This window comes from Hyperolius riggenbachi, chromosome 1 (genome assembly GCF_040937935.1).
Source record: "Hyperolius riggenbachi isolate aHypRig1 chromosome 1, aHypRig1.pri, whole genome shotgun sequence".
NCBI classification, from domain to species: Eukaryota; Metazoa; Chordata; class Amphibia; order Anura; family Hyperoliidae; genus Hyperolius; species Hyperolius riggenbachi.
The window spans coordinates 97,194,151-97,213,821 of NC_090646.1; the positions used below are offsets into that span (position 1 = coordinate 97,194,151).

The 19,671-nt window shown below is 45.2% G+C and overlaps 1 protein-coding gene across 4 annotated transcripts in view; it reads right to left on the reverse strand.

The window, feature by feature from the left end:
* Positions 1-19,671, reverse strand: part of NSG1 (neuronal vesicle trafficking associated 1) — a 165,069-nt gene that overhangs the window by 80,334 nt on the left and 65,064 nt on the right. For all 4 annotated transcript variants that reach the window (XM_068277356.1, XM_068277366.1, XM_068277375.1 and 1 more), the window contains one exon: positions 19,335-19,488. In XM_068277356.1, the coding sequence (XP_068133457.1) occupies positions 19,335-19,463 (129 nt within the window). In that variant the 5' untranslated portion in view covers positions 19,464-19,488. The remainder of the gene's footprint in view (positions 1-19,334; positions 19,489-19,671) is intronic.

Consider the following 19,671-nt stretch of genomic DNA (forward strand, 5'->3'; position numbering starts at 1 on the left):
GTTATCACGCCTTATCAGAGGAGCATAGCGAGCGCTACGAACCTTCAGGGGCTCAGGGCAGGACAAGTGGAGCTCTCGTCATTAGCAGGCATAAGTTCGGTATGCTACTCTGATAAGGTGCGTTAATGTTGATAAAGCGCGTTATTTGATAAGGGTGCCATTTGTCTTAGTGAGTGAAGCCCATAATGTGCAGAAAATGCATACAGAAAAGCGCACATAGACAATGCTCCCAGCCTCAGCTTATTACACTCACTCTGTCCACCTCTGATGGAGCAGAATTCCGGCTCTGCAGATTCCTTAGGCATCACTACAGTACAGAGCACTTGGGGAGGGGTTGAGAGGTTGGGGGCTGGGCGCTGTACACAAGAGCCTGCTGCACACTGAATAGGGACTATCTACAAATCTTTGTCTACAAAACTTTGCATGATTCCTTATCAGTGGCTGAGCAGACACAGTCATTAATCATCATTAGTCATCAATTATGCAGAGAACAGAAAGTCCATGCAATTATTTGTCAGTCTTTCAGGACAGGGAAAAGAAACTTCGCCCCCCACGGGGCCCCTTGTTGCTTCTGGGCCCCCCTGTGGCTGCATCCCTTGCAGGGGATTTTGTTACGCCCCTGACAACGTTCTTCCATATTCATCTCACTACAAGGTTGGCGGAGTCTGTCGAAATGGGGTTTTCTTATTTCAGTTTTCAAAGGTAATACTTCTAATTTACCCCAATCAACATGTAAGAATGTATTACTTTGAGGTCGGTCCACACAAAAACCTTAATTAAGTAATGATCTATTACTGGTGCCCTGAATCGCCCTTTGAATTTCCATATATCTAGGACATTTTAGTGGTAAAACAAAAACCCCAGAGGTCATGGAATTGTCTCTTCCCACTATGGATTCTCAACCCTTTTTCTTCAGCAGTCTCATTTCTCTTGTTGCCAAATCCATAATGTGAAGCATATAAGTGATCCAATGGAGGGTGAAGCCACAGGTCTCACCAGTAAAATATCCCTGTATTAGGGTGGCCATACACCTGTAGATCAGCCACCAGATTGACCATCGGATAGATAGATCCATCACTGATCAGATCTGATCAGAGAGGGATCTATTGCCTGCCCACACACCACAGGCAGATTTTCAATAGAATTTAGCATGAAATCTATTGTCCTGCGGGTTGGAGCTGCTTCCGCCCCCAGAGGGAGTGTTGAAAAAGACACCAGGGGAGGGGAGGATTCGCACCAGCGTTACAAGTGAACATGCGGCATTCGCCATGAACCCTGGAGGGGACAGAACACATACACAGTTGGAGCAGTGCTTTTCAGCGCTGCTAGATTTGGGCGCAGCCGGCCCCACCATAGGCTACAATAGGAATCACAACTGAGCAGTGCTCAATGAGTAACGTCGGCGCTGTCAGAAGACGGAGCCGAGGTTGCTTTAAAAACACAATAATTCGACCTCCAGCAATCGCTGGAAGCCGATTTACATCATTCCCCCACTATCCATGGCGGCCTGGAGGGGGAATAGTAATTAACACGGCCCGGACTTGTGCAGAAGCAGGATCAGCCATATACTGGCTGTATCCTGCGCCCAAGTCTACCGGCGCCGATTTAAAATGTATGCTACACAGTGGCGTAGCTAAGGAGCTATGTGCCCCGATGCAATATTTACACTGTGCCCCCTTCCCCCCCAAGCACTCTATACATGACAATTGATACAGCGCACCCATTGGCGTGACGTGGTCATAGATAGTTACAATCATCTAATGTGAACCGAGACATAGGGAAACACAGACATTGCCTTGCTAATTAGTTGTCCGTTCAGTTATAACTGACAGCAACTAATTCAGTGTGAATGGACCCTACGTCCTGCCAGGTGATCTTTACAGAATATTTGTTACTGAGAGTTCTATGCACAGAGGGTTGCTAGGCAGTTGAAAAAGGCCGTTATTTCCCACAATGTAACAAGGGTCACAGACAGCAAGATGGTCTTGGCGATGGTCATGACATCACACTGAGGAAATATCAGCCATACAGACCCCCCTGATATTTATTTAGCTAAAGATTTCTCGTGGGAAAGGGGGTATCAGCTACTGATCGGGATGAAGCTCAATCCTTGGTTACAGTTCCTCTTTAATAAGATAGGACCGCCCCTGACATCTCAGGTCACAGCTGGCAGCTATGATGCACATCCAGGCATATAAGACGCTAAAAGAGTTATCCGAAGTGACACAGAAGTGAGATCATCACGTTTGGTTTCACAAGCTCTTTAGCTGACAGTTACAGGCTTATGTCAATGAGCAATTATGTTAGCAGTGGTGACATCACACTACAGCCAGTGATATATTGTAGGGAAGTGACATCATTAGATACACGCATAGTGCTTCTGTATGTGGAATGTGAAGGATATTGGAGATGTGACTATTTTCAAACTCTGGAGAATACTTCCCGAAACACAAGGTCGAATCAAGAAGGCAGCTCAACACAGAGCAAAGTCACTGTATTAATAACTTGCTTTTTTCTCAACACAAATGAAATTTACAGCTGAAATGGAAATGACAAAATGGCTAGTGTAGCACTTATTGCTGTTTACCTTATAAGAAGTTTTGATAGGCTAATAGTGAACTTATTGCTCCGCCCCCTTCCCCCATTGTCATGCAGTATTCCAAGGGCCGGATTTACCATAAGGCACTATAGTAGAGTGAGCAGATTTTTGTGGGTCCAACCTGGGATGGGGAAGGGGGAGAGGGGGGCGGCACGCGCAGCGCGCCGTGGCGAGAAATGGGCGTGGCCATGACATTGTATGGGCGGAGCTAACGTAATGATGTAACAGCGAGGCATAAGAACGCAGTGTTTACGCCATGATGTGGACAAACGAGACTTTGCATCATGGGTGTGCAGAAACTGTGTGATGCTAATAGTATACCGTAACCACAAAGCAGCAAACATAGCCATCTATGACCATTAAATAATAAATGCAGTAACATTTACCCCGGACACCAGAAAATAAACGCAATGGGCAACATGTCAGCACAAAATAAACGCAATGCGGGCAACATGTCAGTATAAAATAAATGCAATGCGGGCAACATGTCAGTACAAAATAAACGCAATGCGGGCAAACATGTCAGTACAAAATAAACGCAATGCGGGCAAACATATCAGTACAAAATAAACGCAATGCGGGCAAACATATCAGAACAAAATAAACGCAATGCGGGCAAACATGTTGGTACAAAATAAACGCAATGCGGGCAACCTGTCAGTACAAAATTAACGCAATGTGGGCAACATGTCAGTACAAAATTAACGCAATGCGGGCAAACATTTCACCAGAAAATTAACGCAATGCGGGCAAACATTTCACCAGAAAATAAACACAATGCGGACAAACATGTGAGCACAAAATAAACGCAATGCGGGCAAACATGTCAGTACAAAATAAACGCAATGCGGCCAACATGTCAGTACAAAATAAACGCAATGCGGGCAAACATTTCACCAGAAAATTAATGCAATGCGGGCAAACATTTCACCAGAAAAAAGAAACGCAATGCGGGCAAACAGTTCACCAGAAAAGAAACGCAATGCAGGCAAACATTTCACCTGGAAAAAAAAACGCAATGCGGGCAAACATTTCACCTGGAAAAAAACGCAATGCGGGCATACATGTCAGTACAAAATAAACGCAATGCGGGCAAACATGTCAGTACAAAATAAAAGCAATGCGGTCAACATGTCAGTACAAAATTAACGCAATGCGGGCAAACATTTCACCAGAAAATTAACGCAATGCGGGCAAACATTTCACCAGAAAATTAACGCAATACGGCCGAACATTTCACCTGGAAAAAAAAACGCAATGCGGGCAAACATTTCACCTGGAAAAAAAAACGCAATGCGGGCAAACATTTCACCTGGAAAAGAAAGCATTTACCGTACTCACCTGGCAGAAGTCTCCGGCCTCTGGCGCGCTGCTCCCGGAACCATCTTGCTGCTGATCTTCTCTCCCGCGCTGACAGGGCTACGGCAAGATGGCGCCCAAAGCCCTGTACTGGAGACACAAATAGTCTCCAGTACAGGGCTCCGGCAGCCATCTTGCCGTAGTCCTGCTCACCTGCCGGTGTCGGAACAGACACCGGAAGAAGTAGGCTGGAGCGGGGCTGCGGGCAATGAACTGGCACGGCGTCTATAGACGCCGCTGCCAGTTCATGAGGATAGAGTGGCCAGAGTCCCGAGGCTGGGACGTCCCGCTGCTGAAAGTGGGACGTTTCCCGGGATCTCATGCTGCCTGGGACAGCGGACCCGAATCCGGGACGTCTGGTCACTCTACACTATAGGCACGTGCCTACAGGCGCCTAATGATGGAAAGGTGGCTCACTCCCCTTCCTAAGTGCCTCCCTCCCTTCTTCCCTATAGAGTCCCAAGGTCAGTGTAAATGAAAGGTTACTCACCCGACTCAGCATTCCACTGATGAGATCTCCCTTCAACTGGGGGCACCTCTAGCTACTTAAAGAGAGTCTGAAGCGAGAATAAATCTCGCTTCAGACCTCATCAGGGGCGTATCTGGGTAATATAGAGCCTATGGCAAACACTGAAATTGTGCCCCCACCCCTGGTTGGAGCCCCCTTTCCCTCCAAAAGCTGCATCCTCTCTTGTGTCCATGTGTTATGGTTGCCTTTGTTTTTTGGCTCGGATATTGCTGAAGTTACTTTTTTAGTAATATCTTGTATTTCCTCTCTGTCCTCTTTACACTAAGCCAAGTGAGCCCTACATACATAAATTAAGTAGCCATGTTCTCCAGATAACAGGATTGATCTTAGTTCTGAGTGACAGGGAGACATGGGGCGTAGCACAGCGGCAGGCATGAGGTGCAGCACAGGGGCAGGCATGAGGCGCAGCACAGGGGCAGGCATGAGGCGCAGCACAGGGGCAGGCATGAGGCGCAGCACAGCGGCAGGCATGCGGTGCAGCACAGGGGCAGGCATGAGGCGCAGCACAGGGGCAGGCATGAGGCACAGCACAGGGGCAGGCATGAGGCACAGCACAGGGGCAGACATGGCAACCATGGTGCTGTGGCGCCCATGGCATGAGCTATGCCTGCACCCCTCTAAACCTCATATAGAGCAGGGGCACGTGTGCCCCTGCTAAACCGCCGCTATCCCGCGGCTTAACGGGAGTCCCTGTCCCCCAACTCCCCTCCGTAATGCGGGGGAGCGCTTCCTGGTTGGGGCAGGGCTAACCGCCGCAGCCCTGCCCCACGCGCGTCTGTCAGCACGTATCTCCGCCTCTCCCCCGCCCCTCTCAGTCTTCCTTCACTGAGAGGGGCGGGGAGAGACGGCGATGCGCGGCTGATAGACGCGAATGGAGGCAGGGCTGCAGCCGTTAGCCCTGCCTCCAGGAGCGACCAAGCCTGCGACCAAGTGTCGAAGTGGGGGGTTTGGGGGTGAAGGGCCGCCCGGTTAGCGGCACGTATGCGGCGGTTTAGCAGGGGCACACGTCCCCCTGCTAAATATGAGCTCTGAAGCGAGATTTATTCTCGCTTCAGAGTCTCTTTAATATTCAGGGTACTTCTGTCTACTAAATACTAAGGGACACCTGTAGCTACCTATGATGGGCAAGGGAAGTAAGGGAGAAGTGACAGCTGGGACAGCCAGCACACTTGCCGTGCGGTTAGGTGGGGGTTTGTAGGTTTATGGAGGGTGAAGTCTAGGGTGCCAGGACATTTGTGCCTATAGGCTCCTGTGATATAAATCCAGACCTGAGTATTCCTTTGTTTTCATCATGTCTGGCCTCCCTATTAGGCTGAAAAGCAGTGGGGGGAATTAAAATTCCCAAATGGCACTTTTATTGACAATATTTACAGTGCAGTGTGGAATTATTAAAGGAACCCTGAACTGGATTGAAATCTGCACTAGTTTATTTATGTAAGCTTCTTCCAGCCCCCCTTAGTCCGTGATGTCCCTCTGCGTCCTCCGGATCACCTCTGTTCTCATGCTGGCAGCTCTATAAGATGAACAATCTGAGTGGCAGTCACAGTGACTGTGCATGCGCAGCCCCATCCGCACCCATCATCTTGATCGCACTCCCATTGCCATCAGTGTTCTGTGCATGCGGGATTCATGCTTTAGAAATGAGCACATGCGCAGAATGCTCCCAGCGATGTGAGCATGATCAAGAGAGTATCAAGACAGAGGCGCTCTACACGCTACAGACATTTTGAAGTTTCTCCGTTTATTGCCTGATGAAGCGTGAATGTGCCCGCGAAACGCGTTGCAAAGTGGAGTGTATGTACAATAAATGTTATTTTTAATTTAAATAACGAATCCCTGTCTGTTTAATCATGAGGGAGGTAAGTCCACCGCTTCCCCCCCTTTTAAACGGTTTTTAGACGTTTTATCCTATTTTGACACCTCTTTTCAGAAATTGTGCTACCCCATCTTCCTTCCTATCTACAGAGAGCCACTTCTTAAACCTGAGTGGGGTCAGGTTATAATTCTCCCCATCTGCGATTACAGTGGTTGCCTTTGCGGTAACCTGTGTTTGTGAGTATAAAATTCTTAAAATTGTGCAATATATCCCTGTGCTTTAAATACTACATTTGCGTTTCATACATGCGTTTTGCTTGCATTTTAATGTGTTTGCATTTCACACATATAAATTGCAAGTGCATTTTTGTGTGTTTTGTATGCGTATTTTATCTGCATTTTATGCTCATCACTAGGAAGTCAACAGGAAGCAGAGATACATCATCAAACTTGTTTTTTTTTTTGTTTTTTTTTTAAATGCATAAAAACCGCAATTAAACGCTATACCTCTGCATTATCATTGACATACCTTATGTGCCATTTAGATGCGTTTTGGAAAAATGTACAGCAAGTTCAGCGTTTTTAACTTCTTGCCGACCGTTCCACGCCAAGTGGCGTGAATGGCCTTCTATGGGGCTAGCAGAAGAGTGCACATGCATCAGCGCGCACGCATCTCCACTTGGAAGGCTCCACCTTCAGTATAATATACATGTACATCGCTGCGATCTAAGGCAGTGCTTTACTGGGGACAGCCGTGTGACACGGCTGTCCGCCTGGGGGACACAGAAGCGATCGGCAGTGATAGGCTGAAGCCTATCACAGCTGATCGCAGTGATAGGGGAGGGAGGGGAAATTATTTAAGAAATATGAATTTTTATTAAAAAATAAATAAGAAAAATATCTGGCAAAAAAACAAACATGGGGGGAGCGATCAGACCCCACCATCAGAAAGCTCTGTTGGTGGGCAGAAAAGGGGGAAGGGGGAAGAATCACTTGTGTGCTGAGTTGTACGGCCCTGCAGCAAGCCCTTAAAGCTGCAGTGGCCCAATTTCAGAAATATGGCCTGGTCTTTAGGGGGGTTTAACTCCACGGTCCTCAAGTGGTTAAAAATGCACACTGCAGAACGCAAACACATGCATTTTTTCATCTGGCCCTTTGACTTACATTATACGCAATAATGCTAGCATTTTTTGCAACGCTAGCGTTTCCGCCTAGTGAGTTCCTACCCTATGGTCAGTTGTCCTTTAAATAGAACCACAAGGGATTGGCATTGACTATAGCCTGAATCACCACTTTTAAATTGTTTTAGTGCAGCCTTCCCAGTCAGGGATGACTATTTGGCCCGTTATTTATCAAAGAATTTCAGTTAAAGTGATCCCATTGGGTACATTGCAAGTCTGCTTACATAAATGGCTAAATCCTCTCTCCGGGCTGGTGCACACCAAAACCCGCTAGCAGATCCGCAAAACGCTAGCAGATTTTTAAACGCTTTTTTTTATTTTTATGAGGCGTTTTGCTAGCGTTTTGCGGATTGCTGCTGCGGTTTTCAGTATAGTAGATTTCATATATTGTTACAGTAAAGCTGTTACTGAACAGCTTCTGTAACAAAAACGCCTGCAAAACCGCTCTGAAGTGCCGTTTTTCAGAGCGGTTTGCGTTTTTCCTATACTTAACATTGAGGCAGAAACGCATCCGCAATCCAAAAAATGCCTCACCCAGGCATTTTTCGTTTCTGCAAAACGCCTGCCGCTCTGGTGTGCACCACCCCATTGAGATACATTGACCAAGCAGATCCGCAGCCGCAAGCGGATCTGAAAACGCCCAAAAAGCCGCTCGGTGTGCACCAGCCCTCCCTCCTGTTTTGGGGTCAGGCGGCTCCTATGTAAGATACTAAAGCTGGAATTGTTTTTGAGATGCATTAGTAGAGAAGGTACTGATTGCAATATTTCCCTCCATTCATCATCTGATAACTCATCTAGATCTTGCCACCATTTGTGCAGACATTTCAAGGGGGATCTCTGAAGATATGGATTTAGCAGTAAAGAATAGCAGGAGGGGATGAACTTCTTCTTCCTAGCCTTCCTGGCTAATAAAATTAAAAATAGGAGATGGCCAGAGACTTAGAGAAACCCCGACCAAGAATTGAACTTTAAAATCACAAACACTGGTTCACACGACAGCCGGGGACCCCAGGTCTCTCTTACTAGCTGGGGCCCCAAAACCACCATGCAATACCTAAAGGGAAGTGTGGGCAAGCCCTGGACCTCTCACCTCCAGGGAACTCACCCCCACCACCTCTAAACTCAATGCTAACTGCAACAAACACAATTGCTAACTACCAGCTAGAGCAATCTCCTGCCTTTATTTGGTCAGCAGACGCCAGTCAAGAATTGAACTTTATCCCAATCAGTAGCTGATACCCCTTTTACATGAGAAATCTATTCCTTTTCACAAACAGACCATCAGGGGGCGCTGTATGGCTGATATTGTGGTGAAACCCCTCCCACAAAGAAATTCTGAGTACGTACTCTTGGCAGTTTCCTGTATGTGAACCCTGTTGCATTGTGGGAAATAGCTGTTTACAGCTGTTTCCAACTGCCAAAACAGCAAGCAGCAGCTACATCACCTGCCCACAGTAAAAATGTCACCATGTGATAAATGTCAGAATATAAATCAGGGATTTAAAAGATTTCACAATGGGCAAACACTGACTAAATCATTTATACATAATTATTGTAAAAATGAAGCACTTTTTTTATTACATTATTTTCACTGGAGTTCCTCTTTAAAACAAGTTGGATTAAATAAAGACTACCAGTTTATTAAAGAGAACCGGAGGTGGGCAGATTGGGGGCAAATGGGACACAGAGGCATGTTCTCTGCCTCATGACATGCTTCTGTGTCCCCACACTGCCGCTCTCTGCCCCCCCCCCCCCCCCCAACGCGCTATAGCCCCCCGAGATCAGCGTCAATATTTGTCGCTATCTCGGAGGTAAACACAGGGCAGCTCTCTCTCCCGGCCATGCCCCCTGCTGCTCCCCCGCCTCCCTGCACGCTGCCAGAGACACACAGTCTCCCCGTGCAGCGTCGTGACCTATAGGTCACGCAAGTGAAAGTGGGCCAGTGCGGACCACAGCAGCGGCGGGGAGCAGCGTTTTTTTCGGCGACCTGATCCGCTTAGCTCCCAGGATCAGGTAGCCTGCTTTTTTTATTTTTTGAGCCCACCTCGAACTCTCTTTAAAGAGGAACTGTAGCCAAAATAACAAATAAAATTGCTTATTTTTTACAATATTAATTTATAGATTATTTAGCCATTGTTTGCCCATTGTAAAATCTTACCATTACCTAATTTACTTTCTGAAACTTATCACAGACGACAACGTCTTTAGTACTGGCAGGTGATCTCTGTGGAATGTTTGTTTACTGAGAGTTCTAAAGTCGGTAGGAAAGATCTGTGGTTTCCCAAATGCTGGGGAAGGGGGGGGGGGGGGGTCGGAGAATTCCACATAATGAAAAGCCCCTAGGTTAAGCTTTAGTGGGAGGGCGGGACTACATACCAATATACAGCAATATAGAAATAATATTGTTAATATATAGCTACAGGAACTGTTTCTGATGCTGAAATCAGAATATTTAATGTAAAAGTGGGTATCTTGAATAATAAACTGCATTCTAATATATATATATATATATATATATATATATATATATATATATATATATATATACTGTATATATAGAGGTCTATATATAAATATATACATATACATACACACACACACACACACACACACACACACACACACACACACACACACATATATATATATATATATATATATATATATATATATATATATATATATATATATATATATATATATATACACACATGTATATATATATACACACATATATATATACACATATACATATATATATATATATATATACATATATATATATTATGCTGTATGTACCTGATACCTTGGCAATAGGCTGTAGGATGTGGGTTCCTACCTACCTCATTACTTATGCATGGAAAACGTAAACATTTGTTGATTCTGAAGACCAGCCTGTTTAAAATAAGAATTTTAGGTGGCCTTTTCCACTGCTGCATTCCGATTTTTTTAAAAACGCAAACGCATGTCTGTGCGATTATGATGCATTTTGCGTTTCAATGTAAAGTATAGGAACGCATGAAAAACGCATTTTGCATTTTGTATTGATTTAACCACTAGTATCTATTTTCAAGACAACACTTGCCACTTGCCAGTCAGAAAACCGGAAAACCCAAACGCATAGAAAACGCACAAAAAGCGCACATCAAAATTGGCAAAAACGCAAACATGCGTTTGCAGTTGCGTTTTGCAGTGGAAAAGGGTCCTAAATGTTAAGATAAAAAAAGTACACATCCTATAAATATGCTGTTATCATCACACTACTGTACAGCCAATGCAATAGATCTAATTTACTATAGAGGTATTTTACACTGTCACCTGTGCTGCCTCATCTCAGTTGTGGGAATAAAATTCCAGAACTGTCACCCAAACGTAGTTTTGGTATTTGAAGTGATCACAGGCGAGGGTGAACAGATCTGCAGAAACAATAGACTGTGGTATCCCATCATCCCACAGCAGAAACAATAGACCGTGGTATCCCATCATCCCACGGCCGTGTGCTTCATTCAGTTGCAGCAGTGACTGCGCTGCCCATTGAAATGCACAGGCTGTGGTGAGTGCACTGGGTGACATCACCAAGGTTATAAATAAGTGAGCGGACCCTGCCAGGACTGCATTTCAGCTGCAATAGCCTGATCATACAGTAATGCTATTGTGGCCGCTGGAGAAGGCAGTGATAACAGCTTATAATGTACAGGTTCCCGACATCAACTCATCATCAGCATACATAGAGGCAAAAGGGAATCCACTATCACTGCATGACATTCACACTACACAGGAGCTAGAGCTGGCAAACACATTCAATAGTATTTAATTACAATAAACAGAAAAACAGTAGGAAATATTGGTATGATACTATCAGTGCTGAAATGGAAGAAAAAGAAGAAATCTATCAGTTGCCAGCAGCAACCAGCCACAAAGCTGTCCTTCTTTCTCACCTATTGCTGCTTATGCTGTACAGTACATAGTAACTGAAATACAGCAGTATCAGGCCACCTTATATGCTGCAACTTAGTAGCAGCTGCTGTAGAGACATATGCCAAAGTCCGTCCGTTTCCATTCCAATCACAGTTATGTGCTAACTAACCAACAACGTGACCACAGTCGCATACAAAGCATACACTGCTGGGGAATCCAGCTTCTTGTTGGGCCATAGGACACCTTCACTTGTAAGATCTATTGTTTCAAGGGTGAGCCCACCATGGTCCAATCTCAGCACCCGGATGTGTGAGGCTCACCGACTTCCCCAGAGGAAGACAACCTCCTCAATGTAGAATGTGATCAGTGTTCTGAGTCCCGGGATGGGAGCTCCACCTGTTCTGTGCTGCCTAACATGACGTGAGCAGGGGTGCTGCTAAAGTGTTTGTGGCCACATTAGACACTTAATCTTTGCCTACCTCACGTACCCCCCCCCCCCCCCTTCCCATTAGATTCCCCACATCATTTTTTTGTATTTAACCGTGATTCGATTTTTTTTTGTTTTAAAGTCCCCCTCCCGAACCCCCTTGTTAACCATGCAGGCTGGGATAGCCAGATTGTGGAGGCTAGAACGTGTGGGGCTTGCAGCCTGACTTATACCAGCCCACATGGCCCATGGTATGGGGGAGGGGCTCTGAAAGAGAGGGGTGGCCAAGCCTTCCCCTCTCCCCCAGAGCCTTTGCCCAATCCATGGACTCTTTTCCACCTCCAGTGCCCAGGAGGAGATTGGGGCATCGTCAACCTGGGGAGGGGGATCATGGTGACATCTGGGAGTCCCCTTTAAGAAGGGGACCCCCAGATACCTGCCCTCTCCCCAGGTGAAATGAGTATAGGGGTATTAATGTACCCCTTACCCTTTTCCCCACAAATTAAAGACGCAACCACGGAAAAGGTCCTTTACTACCTAAATACTTACCTTTCGTTACTCCCACGGCAGTATCCTCAGAAATAATCCAGCGCCATATACCCTCAATACCCGACAAACAGCGTAGAACACCACGTGTCGATCAATGCCATGGGGACTGACAAACAGCACCGCACACGTCGATCCCATTCCCAGCCCCGGACTTGTTTTTCTAAGTAGCGCAAACCCCAGACCACTGAATTCTGCTGCACAGTGTCATTTTGCTGACATTAAAAAACATTTTCTTTGAAGTATTTTGGGAAAAAAATGCCCTCTTATTCCTACTGCTCTCCTTAACACACCCTCCGAATTTGGTGATCCTGGCATGTGTACAGAGGCTTTGCCATTAACCGCTAGTCAGCAGGCATTGACTTCAATGTTAAATGCCATTGCCACTACAGATTTTGGACGTGAAAATTTGCTGTAAAAAATAATGGCGAACTGTCGTTATTCTCCAGAGAACAAGTTCGTCCACCCCTTTTTGTCATTAGTCCCTGCAGTGTGTAGCTGAACTGAAGGGGATTACCTTTTCTTTAGCAATAGCAAAAGTGGAGTTTCACTTTCAAGGACAACTGAAGCGAGGATGCCAGGCAACTGGCATTGTTTAAAAGGAAACAAATATGGCAGTTTCCATATCCCTCTCACTTCAGTTGTCCTTTAACAAGTTGCTATTTCAGTAAGCTGAATTCAGGCCTCCCAGTTACACACTAGCACCAATGTAAAACATGCATGCAGAGACATTCAAGTTCCTAGGTCTGAGATCACAAAGCTGATTTTTGGCATAGGTTTTGGCTAATGTCTGTAGTGCATTAATAAAAGTACACCTGAACTGAGAAGGTCCTGGAGACCAGGGACGAGCAGAGGCAGAGGCGAGAGAGGCTCCAGCCTCAAGGCGCAGTGTAGGAGGGTGTCTACAAGTCACTCAGCTATCATTCCCCTGTTGTGCATGAAGCAGAAAGAAATAAGAAAAGGAGATACATGGCAGTGACTGCAAGCCGGACAACTAGAGATTACGGTGTTGGGGCCCTGGGGCACCTCTTAGTCTAATAGTAATCAGTGTGTGACGGCTGGGGCAGGAGGGATGGGGGGGGGCACACTTTGGTGGGTTCTGGAGGACCAAGTCCTGACATATTTATAGCATGTCTAGATTGCCCAGTTGCCCTGCTGGTCCTCTGCCTCAAAGGCCGGGTTCACACCGCAAACTGGCGGCAGCGATAATCACGCTCGCCCGCCGCACAGCATCACACCACCAGAAACAGGCCTTCAGGAAACACCGCGTTACTACAAAATGTTCCCTGTCTGGCCACCAGCCAAGCAGGAAGTGACGCGCGCTTGCCCTCACTTCCTGCTTCGGGTATAGGAAAGTGGACAGAAGCGTATAGTTAAAATACACTTCTGCACATGCGCGCCGCAACGACACTACTTTTAAAATCCCCGCGTCACCATAGAGTAACATGACTTCCAGTTCGACACAGAGCAATGCAAGTACACGTGGCAGTATAAAAGTCTAAATAGTTTTTCATTGCCTGGTGGTGGGTGCGGTAAAAATACTGCACCACGCCACCCTGGTGTGAAAGGACCCTCATACTTTTAGCCATAGACCCTGAACAAACATGCTGATCAGATGTTTGACTGATGACTGACTGGATTTGCTGCATATGTGTTTAGGGTCTATGGCTGAATGAATTAGAGGCAGAGGACCAGCAAGGTTGCCAGACAACAAGTATTGTTTTAACAGAAATAAATATGGCATAGAATCAGGTGTACCTGTAAGTCCAAATGCTGTGCACTTATCAGATACAACAAATATTTCAGAAGAACTGAATGTTGACTTCAAGAGCCATTTATTAACAGCACTGAGCAACTGTGCATCATACAAAACAATAGCTAATTGGTAATATCCTTTCATTTGTCTAGACATGCCAAGCAGCCAAAATTACCTGTGATTGGTACATACCTAATAACAGGGCACCTGGAAATTTGGGCGCCCAGGAAAGAGGATAGTAGAATATCGGCAAATTTACCGATATTCTACTATTAAAGTGTAAAGAAGGATCGTAAAATATCAGTATTAAATACCAATATTTTACTATAGCTAATCCTAACCCTACTCTCACACAGAACCCTCCCCCCTGACCCCTAACCACCTCACTGTGCAAACACACTACCTGATGCCTAACCTTACCGAACCCCCACGCCTAACCTTATGCTGGGAATACACCATAAGTTTTTTCAGCAGATAGATGGTTCGATAGATAATTTCTAACATGTCCCATCTTATTTTCGATTGTTTTTCTGATCGATTTTACATAGAAGTGAATGGAAATTGATAAGAAAAGATAAGAAAATCGAACAGAAAATCGAACAGAAAATCAATCAAAAATAAGATCGGACAGTAAATCGACTGAAAAATCTCATCATGTATTCCCAGCATTAAAGAGGGACTTTAGGGAAAAAAATAAATCAATACATTGCAAAGTGAGAAGTTAATAAATAAAAGAGAGGTCAAGAAATGATTAATATTCGTCATGTAATTTGTACATATTGTTTGATCCACAATCAGCCTGCATGTAATCATCTTTACTACTGGCAGACCTGAACAAAAAAACAGACAGCGCCAACTGCCATTATCTATAACCACACCCCCTAACAATCCAATAGGCTTGTTTTTTTTATATATAGACTATGTTAGATGTTTTTACACAGTGCCAGCCTGAAAACCGCCAGTAACAAGCCAGCTATTAACATATCCACAGCTGAAGACACTCAATGTGATGGGCCAGCAATGATATTGAACTTGCAGCCACGTATTTAATGCAGTGAAATATTCTTATGGGTAAATCCTGCTTCTTCTAAAATGGACTGGATGATAGTTCTTAATTTGCAGTATGAATGTTAAATTGTGGATTTTAGAGCTTAGTTGAATATGAGAGGTAAAGCCGCAAATCTTGAGATTTAACTTTTTGTGTGTGTGCTTTACTGGTTTAAATCTTTACTTCCAAGTTGTTAAAATCTGACCTGTGTTTGAACACTTAAAGTGCACACATCCTAATGGTAGGAAATATTTACTGGATTCTAAAGAGAGCTATAGGATAAACGTATTCATTTTACACCAGATTTGTGGTCCAAGTGGTCCGGCGCAAAGACCCGTCCGGAAATCCCGTTCTGAATGGGATTTCCTTCAGGGCTTCCCCGTCGCCATGGCGACGAACGGAGTGAAGTCATCGACGTTGTGACGTCACAGGGAGTCCCGATCCACCCCTCAGTGCTGCCTGGCACTGATTGGCCAGGCAGCGCGCGGGATCTCGGGGGGGGGGGGTGGGGGCTGTATCGCGGCGGGTAGCGGCGGATCGGCGGCGATCAGGTAGGACACGCAGCAAGCAAAGTACTTGCTGCGTGTTTTTTAAAAAAAAATTATTCAAATCGGCCCAGCGGGGCCTGAGCGGTGACCTCCGGCGTCTCTGGACGAGCTCAGCTCGTCCACAACACTAAGGTGGTTAAGGATACCCGAGTTGAAACTATAGACTGTTCTTTTACTTACCTGGGGCTTCTTCCAATCCCCGTAGTCTTGTAGGTCCCTCGCTTTCCTCCCGGTCCTCTTCCTTGATCCTCTGTGCGGCCTGGTAAAGTGCATGGCTTAGCTAAATTGCGCACTACTGCGCATGCATGGCCCAGCAGCGTGCCTCCTTGATGGAACCGTCATGCTTGGGAGCATTCTGCACATGAGCAGGATGTTAAGACTCGTATCCAAAAATGCACAAAATTCTCCTGGCCTCGAGAGCACAATCATGGAGTGTGCCACCGGGCCAGTGCATGTGCAGTAGTGCGCAACTTCGCTAAGTATTGCACTTTACTGGCCCACACAGCAGTCGGCAGGCCCCCCAATGTAATAATGCAGAAAGTGCAGCAGAAGCATTATTATACATTACCTGCTCCTGCCGATCACATCTCCTCCACTTCCTGGTTAGTTAGCAAGTGCCGTGCAGCCAGCCAATCACCAGGCAGATTCAGCACTTACTAACTAACCAGGATGTAGAGGAGACTCAATCGCCGGGTGCAAGTAATGTATAATAAGGCTCCACTGTGCTTTCTGCATACTTTAGGTACAGGACCGCCACCACCACTGCCCCCTATACTGAGTGGACACTTGGCAACCTATAATGAGGGGAAACTAAGCTATCTATCCTGAGGGGGGTTAGGGTTACCCATACCGGGGAGGGGGGATATGGCTACATATAATGGGGGAAATTATGGCTACTTATACTGAGGGGAATTATTGCTACCATAGCCAACATCTTCCGCAGCTCTATACAGAGTATACATATAGTCTTGTCACTAACAGCCAGGAAACTATTGTGTATACAGCACCCCCAGTCCCTCCTGATATGTTGCCGAGAGATCTGGAGTACTGGATCATCTCAGACAAGGACAAAGGCACTGTTCACCTCCTTACCCCTCACACTCCATCATGCGCCATGCAATATCCCAACTTTCTGCTCCATAGCAACAGTACGCATCACTCTGTACAGAACTCGGCTCTGAACTGTCGCCCAGTGGATGGAGTCCTGATTGACATTACTTCTGCATGTGTACACACATCTTTATAGGTCATAGAGTGCGCCAAATCTCAGTGAATATCAGACGTATCAAATCTCAGTGCTTTATGCTAACAAAAGATTTACTAAGTTTAGGAGACTCCCAAGACCTTCATGCTTTAGTAATATTTCGTCTCCCCACATTTCAGCATCCTTAATACACCTGTATAACTCACATTGGGGCTGATTCACAAAGCTTTTTTGTTTAATTATTTTACCTTACTTCTTAATTAATGCTCTCCTTAACCCGTTGCTGCAATGCGGATGCATTAAAACATCCCGTTTGCCCCTCCTTGCTGCAAACAGGACATTTTAATGCGTTGCTCGCTGTTAGCACCGTGCACGCCTGCTCCTGCCGGGACTAACTCATCTGTGATTGGTGAACGGGAACATGTGTTCCCTGAGCCAATCCAGCGTTAGTATAAGGAATGATTATTGGTATAAACCAGTAACAATGATTATTCTCAGAAAAGTTTGTAAATAAATGTGTTTTTCTCTCTCCCAGCTCATCTATCACCTCAGATTGCTGTCAATCCAACCTCCAAATGTTACAAAATACAGCTACCTGAGTAGGCCTAGGTCTCTAGTTTTCAATGTTTAGACGTCTGCTCCAGGGGCTTTGCTAAGAAAGAATCACCATTACTTTTGGTGAAAAAAGTGGCCTTGAAAAGCCTTTGGTGATACTCATGGTTAACAGGCGGCTGTGTGCCCCAAAAGCTTTCTGATTATGTATATGGTGAAGAGAATAACATTTGGGGTGTTTTAGGTCTGAGGCCTATGTCATGTGAATTCTTTTTAATGACAAGCAGTAAAAAAAACTGTAAAACAAATGCCAATTTTAAAGTTATGGTCAAATTTCAGCAAAACTGCAAATGTTACAAAATACTAATATCTGAATAAGCCTGGGTCTCTAGTTTTCAGAATGGTGACATTTATGACTTGTATGGACATTGCAGGGACTTTGATAAGAAAGAATGACACTATTTAATTTGGTGGAAAAAAAATGGCCTTGTCACCATAATTTGTACGAGGGGTATAATTAAAATTTTGCAATAACCAAGACAAATAGGCAGATAAAATGTGTAGGTTTTATCTACATTAGAATTATTTATTTTAAAACTATAGGTGATGGAATTGGAGAATTTTATTTGTTTCCTTGTTTTTCCCCAAGTAAAGTAATTACTGAACACACATATCACCCCAAAAAGCATAATTTGTGGCAGAAAAAAAAATAAGATATAGATCATTTAGGTGTGATAAGCAGTGATAAAGTTATGAATGAATTGGAGAAGCAATGAAAGTGGAAACTTGTTCTTGGCGGGAAGAGTAAAACAGCCTGTGGAGTGAAATGTGTAAATTGCTTAACTCATGCTTTATCTCTCCTTAACTATCTTAAAGTGAACCTCCAGACTAAAAATCTACTCAGCAGCACTGAAAAGGCTTGGTGTTTCTTTAACAGTTTCACAGCATCAGAGCTTTGTTTTTCTTACCCAAGACTCATTTTAAGCTACACAGAAGAAAACTGCCTGGGCATTTTTCCCCTGATGCTGTGCAAAGCATGATGGGATTTCTGATGTTGTTGTTCCCGGTTGTTTAGGCTGAAGTTCCCCTTTAACTCATGGTCTATCTCTCCTTATCTGACTGAACTCAAGATCTGGCTAGCTCTTGAATTCTCTCCTTATCTGTTTATCTCATGAATTATCTCTTCTTTTCTGTTTATCTCACGAACTATCTCTTCTTATTTGTTTATCTCATGCAATAGCTCTACTTAGGACCCGTTTCCACTAGACGTGTTGCAATGTAGAAACCGCTCCGCATCGCAAGGAAACTGCAACCAATTCACGTCAATGGAGTAGTTTCCATTGACGCAAATTTACCTACATGATCCGGCGCAATGCGACGCTGGGAAATTATGGATAGCATGCTGCAGTTTTCTGCAGCACACATCCGAGTCCCCATAGCTGCCAATGGGAAGCCGCATGACGGAAGACAACCGGAAGTACCTGCGAAGGGTTGCGAGGTGATGCAGCGATCGCCTCGCATCCTAATCGCCAGTGGAAACGGGCCCTTACAGTTAAGGCGGAAAATTAGCAAGCATTGCAAAACAACCCCCTTATTTCAAACAACTCAATTAATTGAAATACATGTCAAATAAGAGCCCCTTGAATTTATTGTATGAAGCTGGCTCATATAAATTCTCTAGCATGCATTACATTTATTTGATTAAAAATAATCATAGTTTGTACCTGTTCTTACCAACAGCTGTGAGCTTAAAAAAAATCCTCATAGCTTAAAAGTTGTATATAAGCAGCCCAGCGGCAGTGCCCAGCATTGTGCCATGCTGCCAGTCTCCCCACCCATCATTTGTACATACCTTGTCTGGCGGCGGGAACTGAAGCTGGTTGACGTCCAGAGGGGTCATCAGGGGGATGGTATCAAATCCATCTTCGCACAGGGGGGGCTTTGCCCCCTTCTCGCTGAAATTATTGCCCAGTTTCACCATTCTGCCGGACTACCGCTGAGTACCCCTGCAAAGCAAAAAAAGCCACACGATCATCCAGAGATGCGAGAAGCGGCTCCTCCTCCCTCTGCCACTAGGGATGTGTACAATGAATTACACTAATGAGGAGCTCCCAGATGCTGAACAAAAGCAGTAACACTCGCATCAGAAGGAGGTGGGGGGGGGGGACCTGATCACACGTATTCTGGAG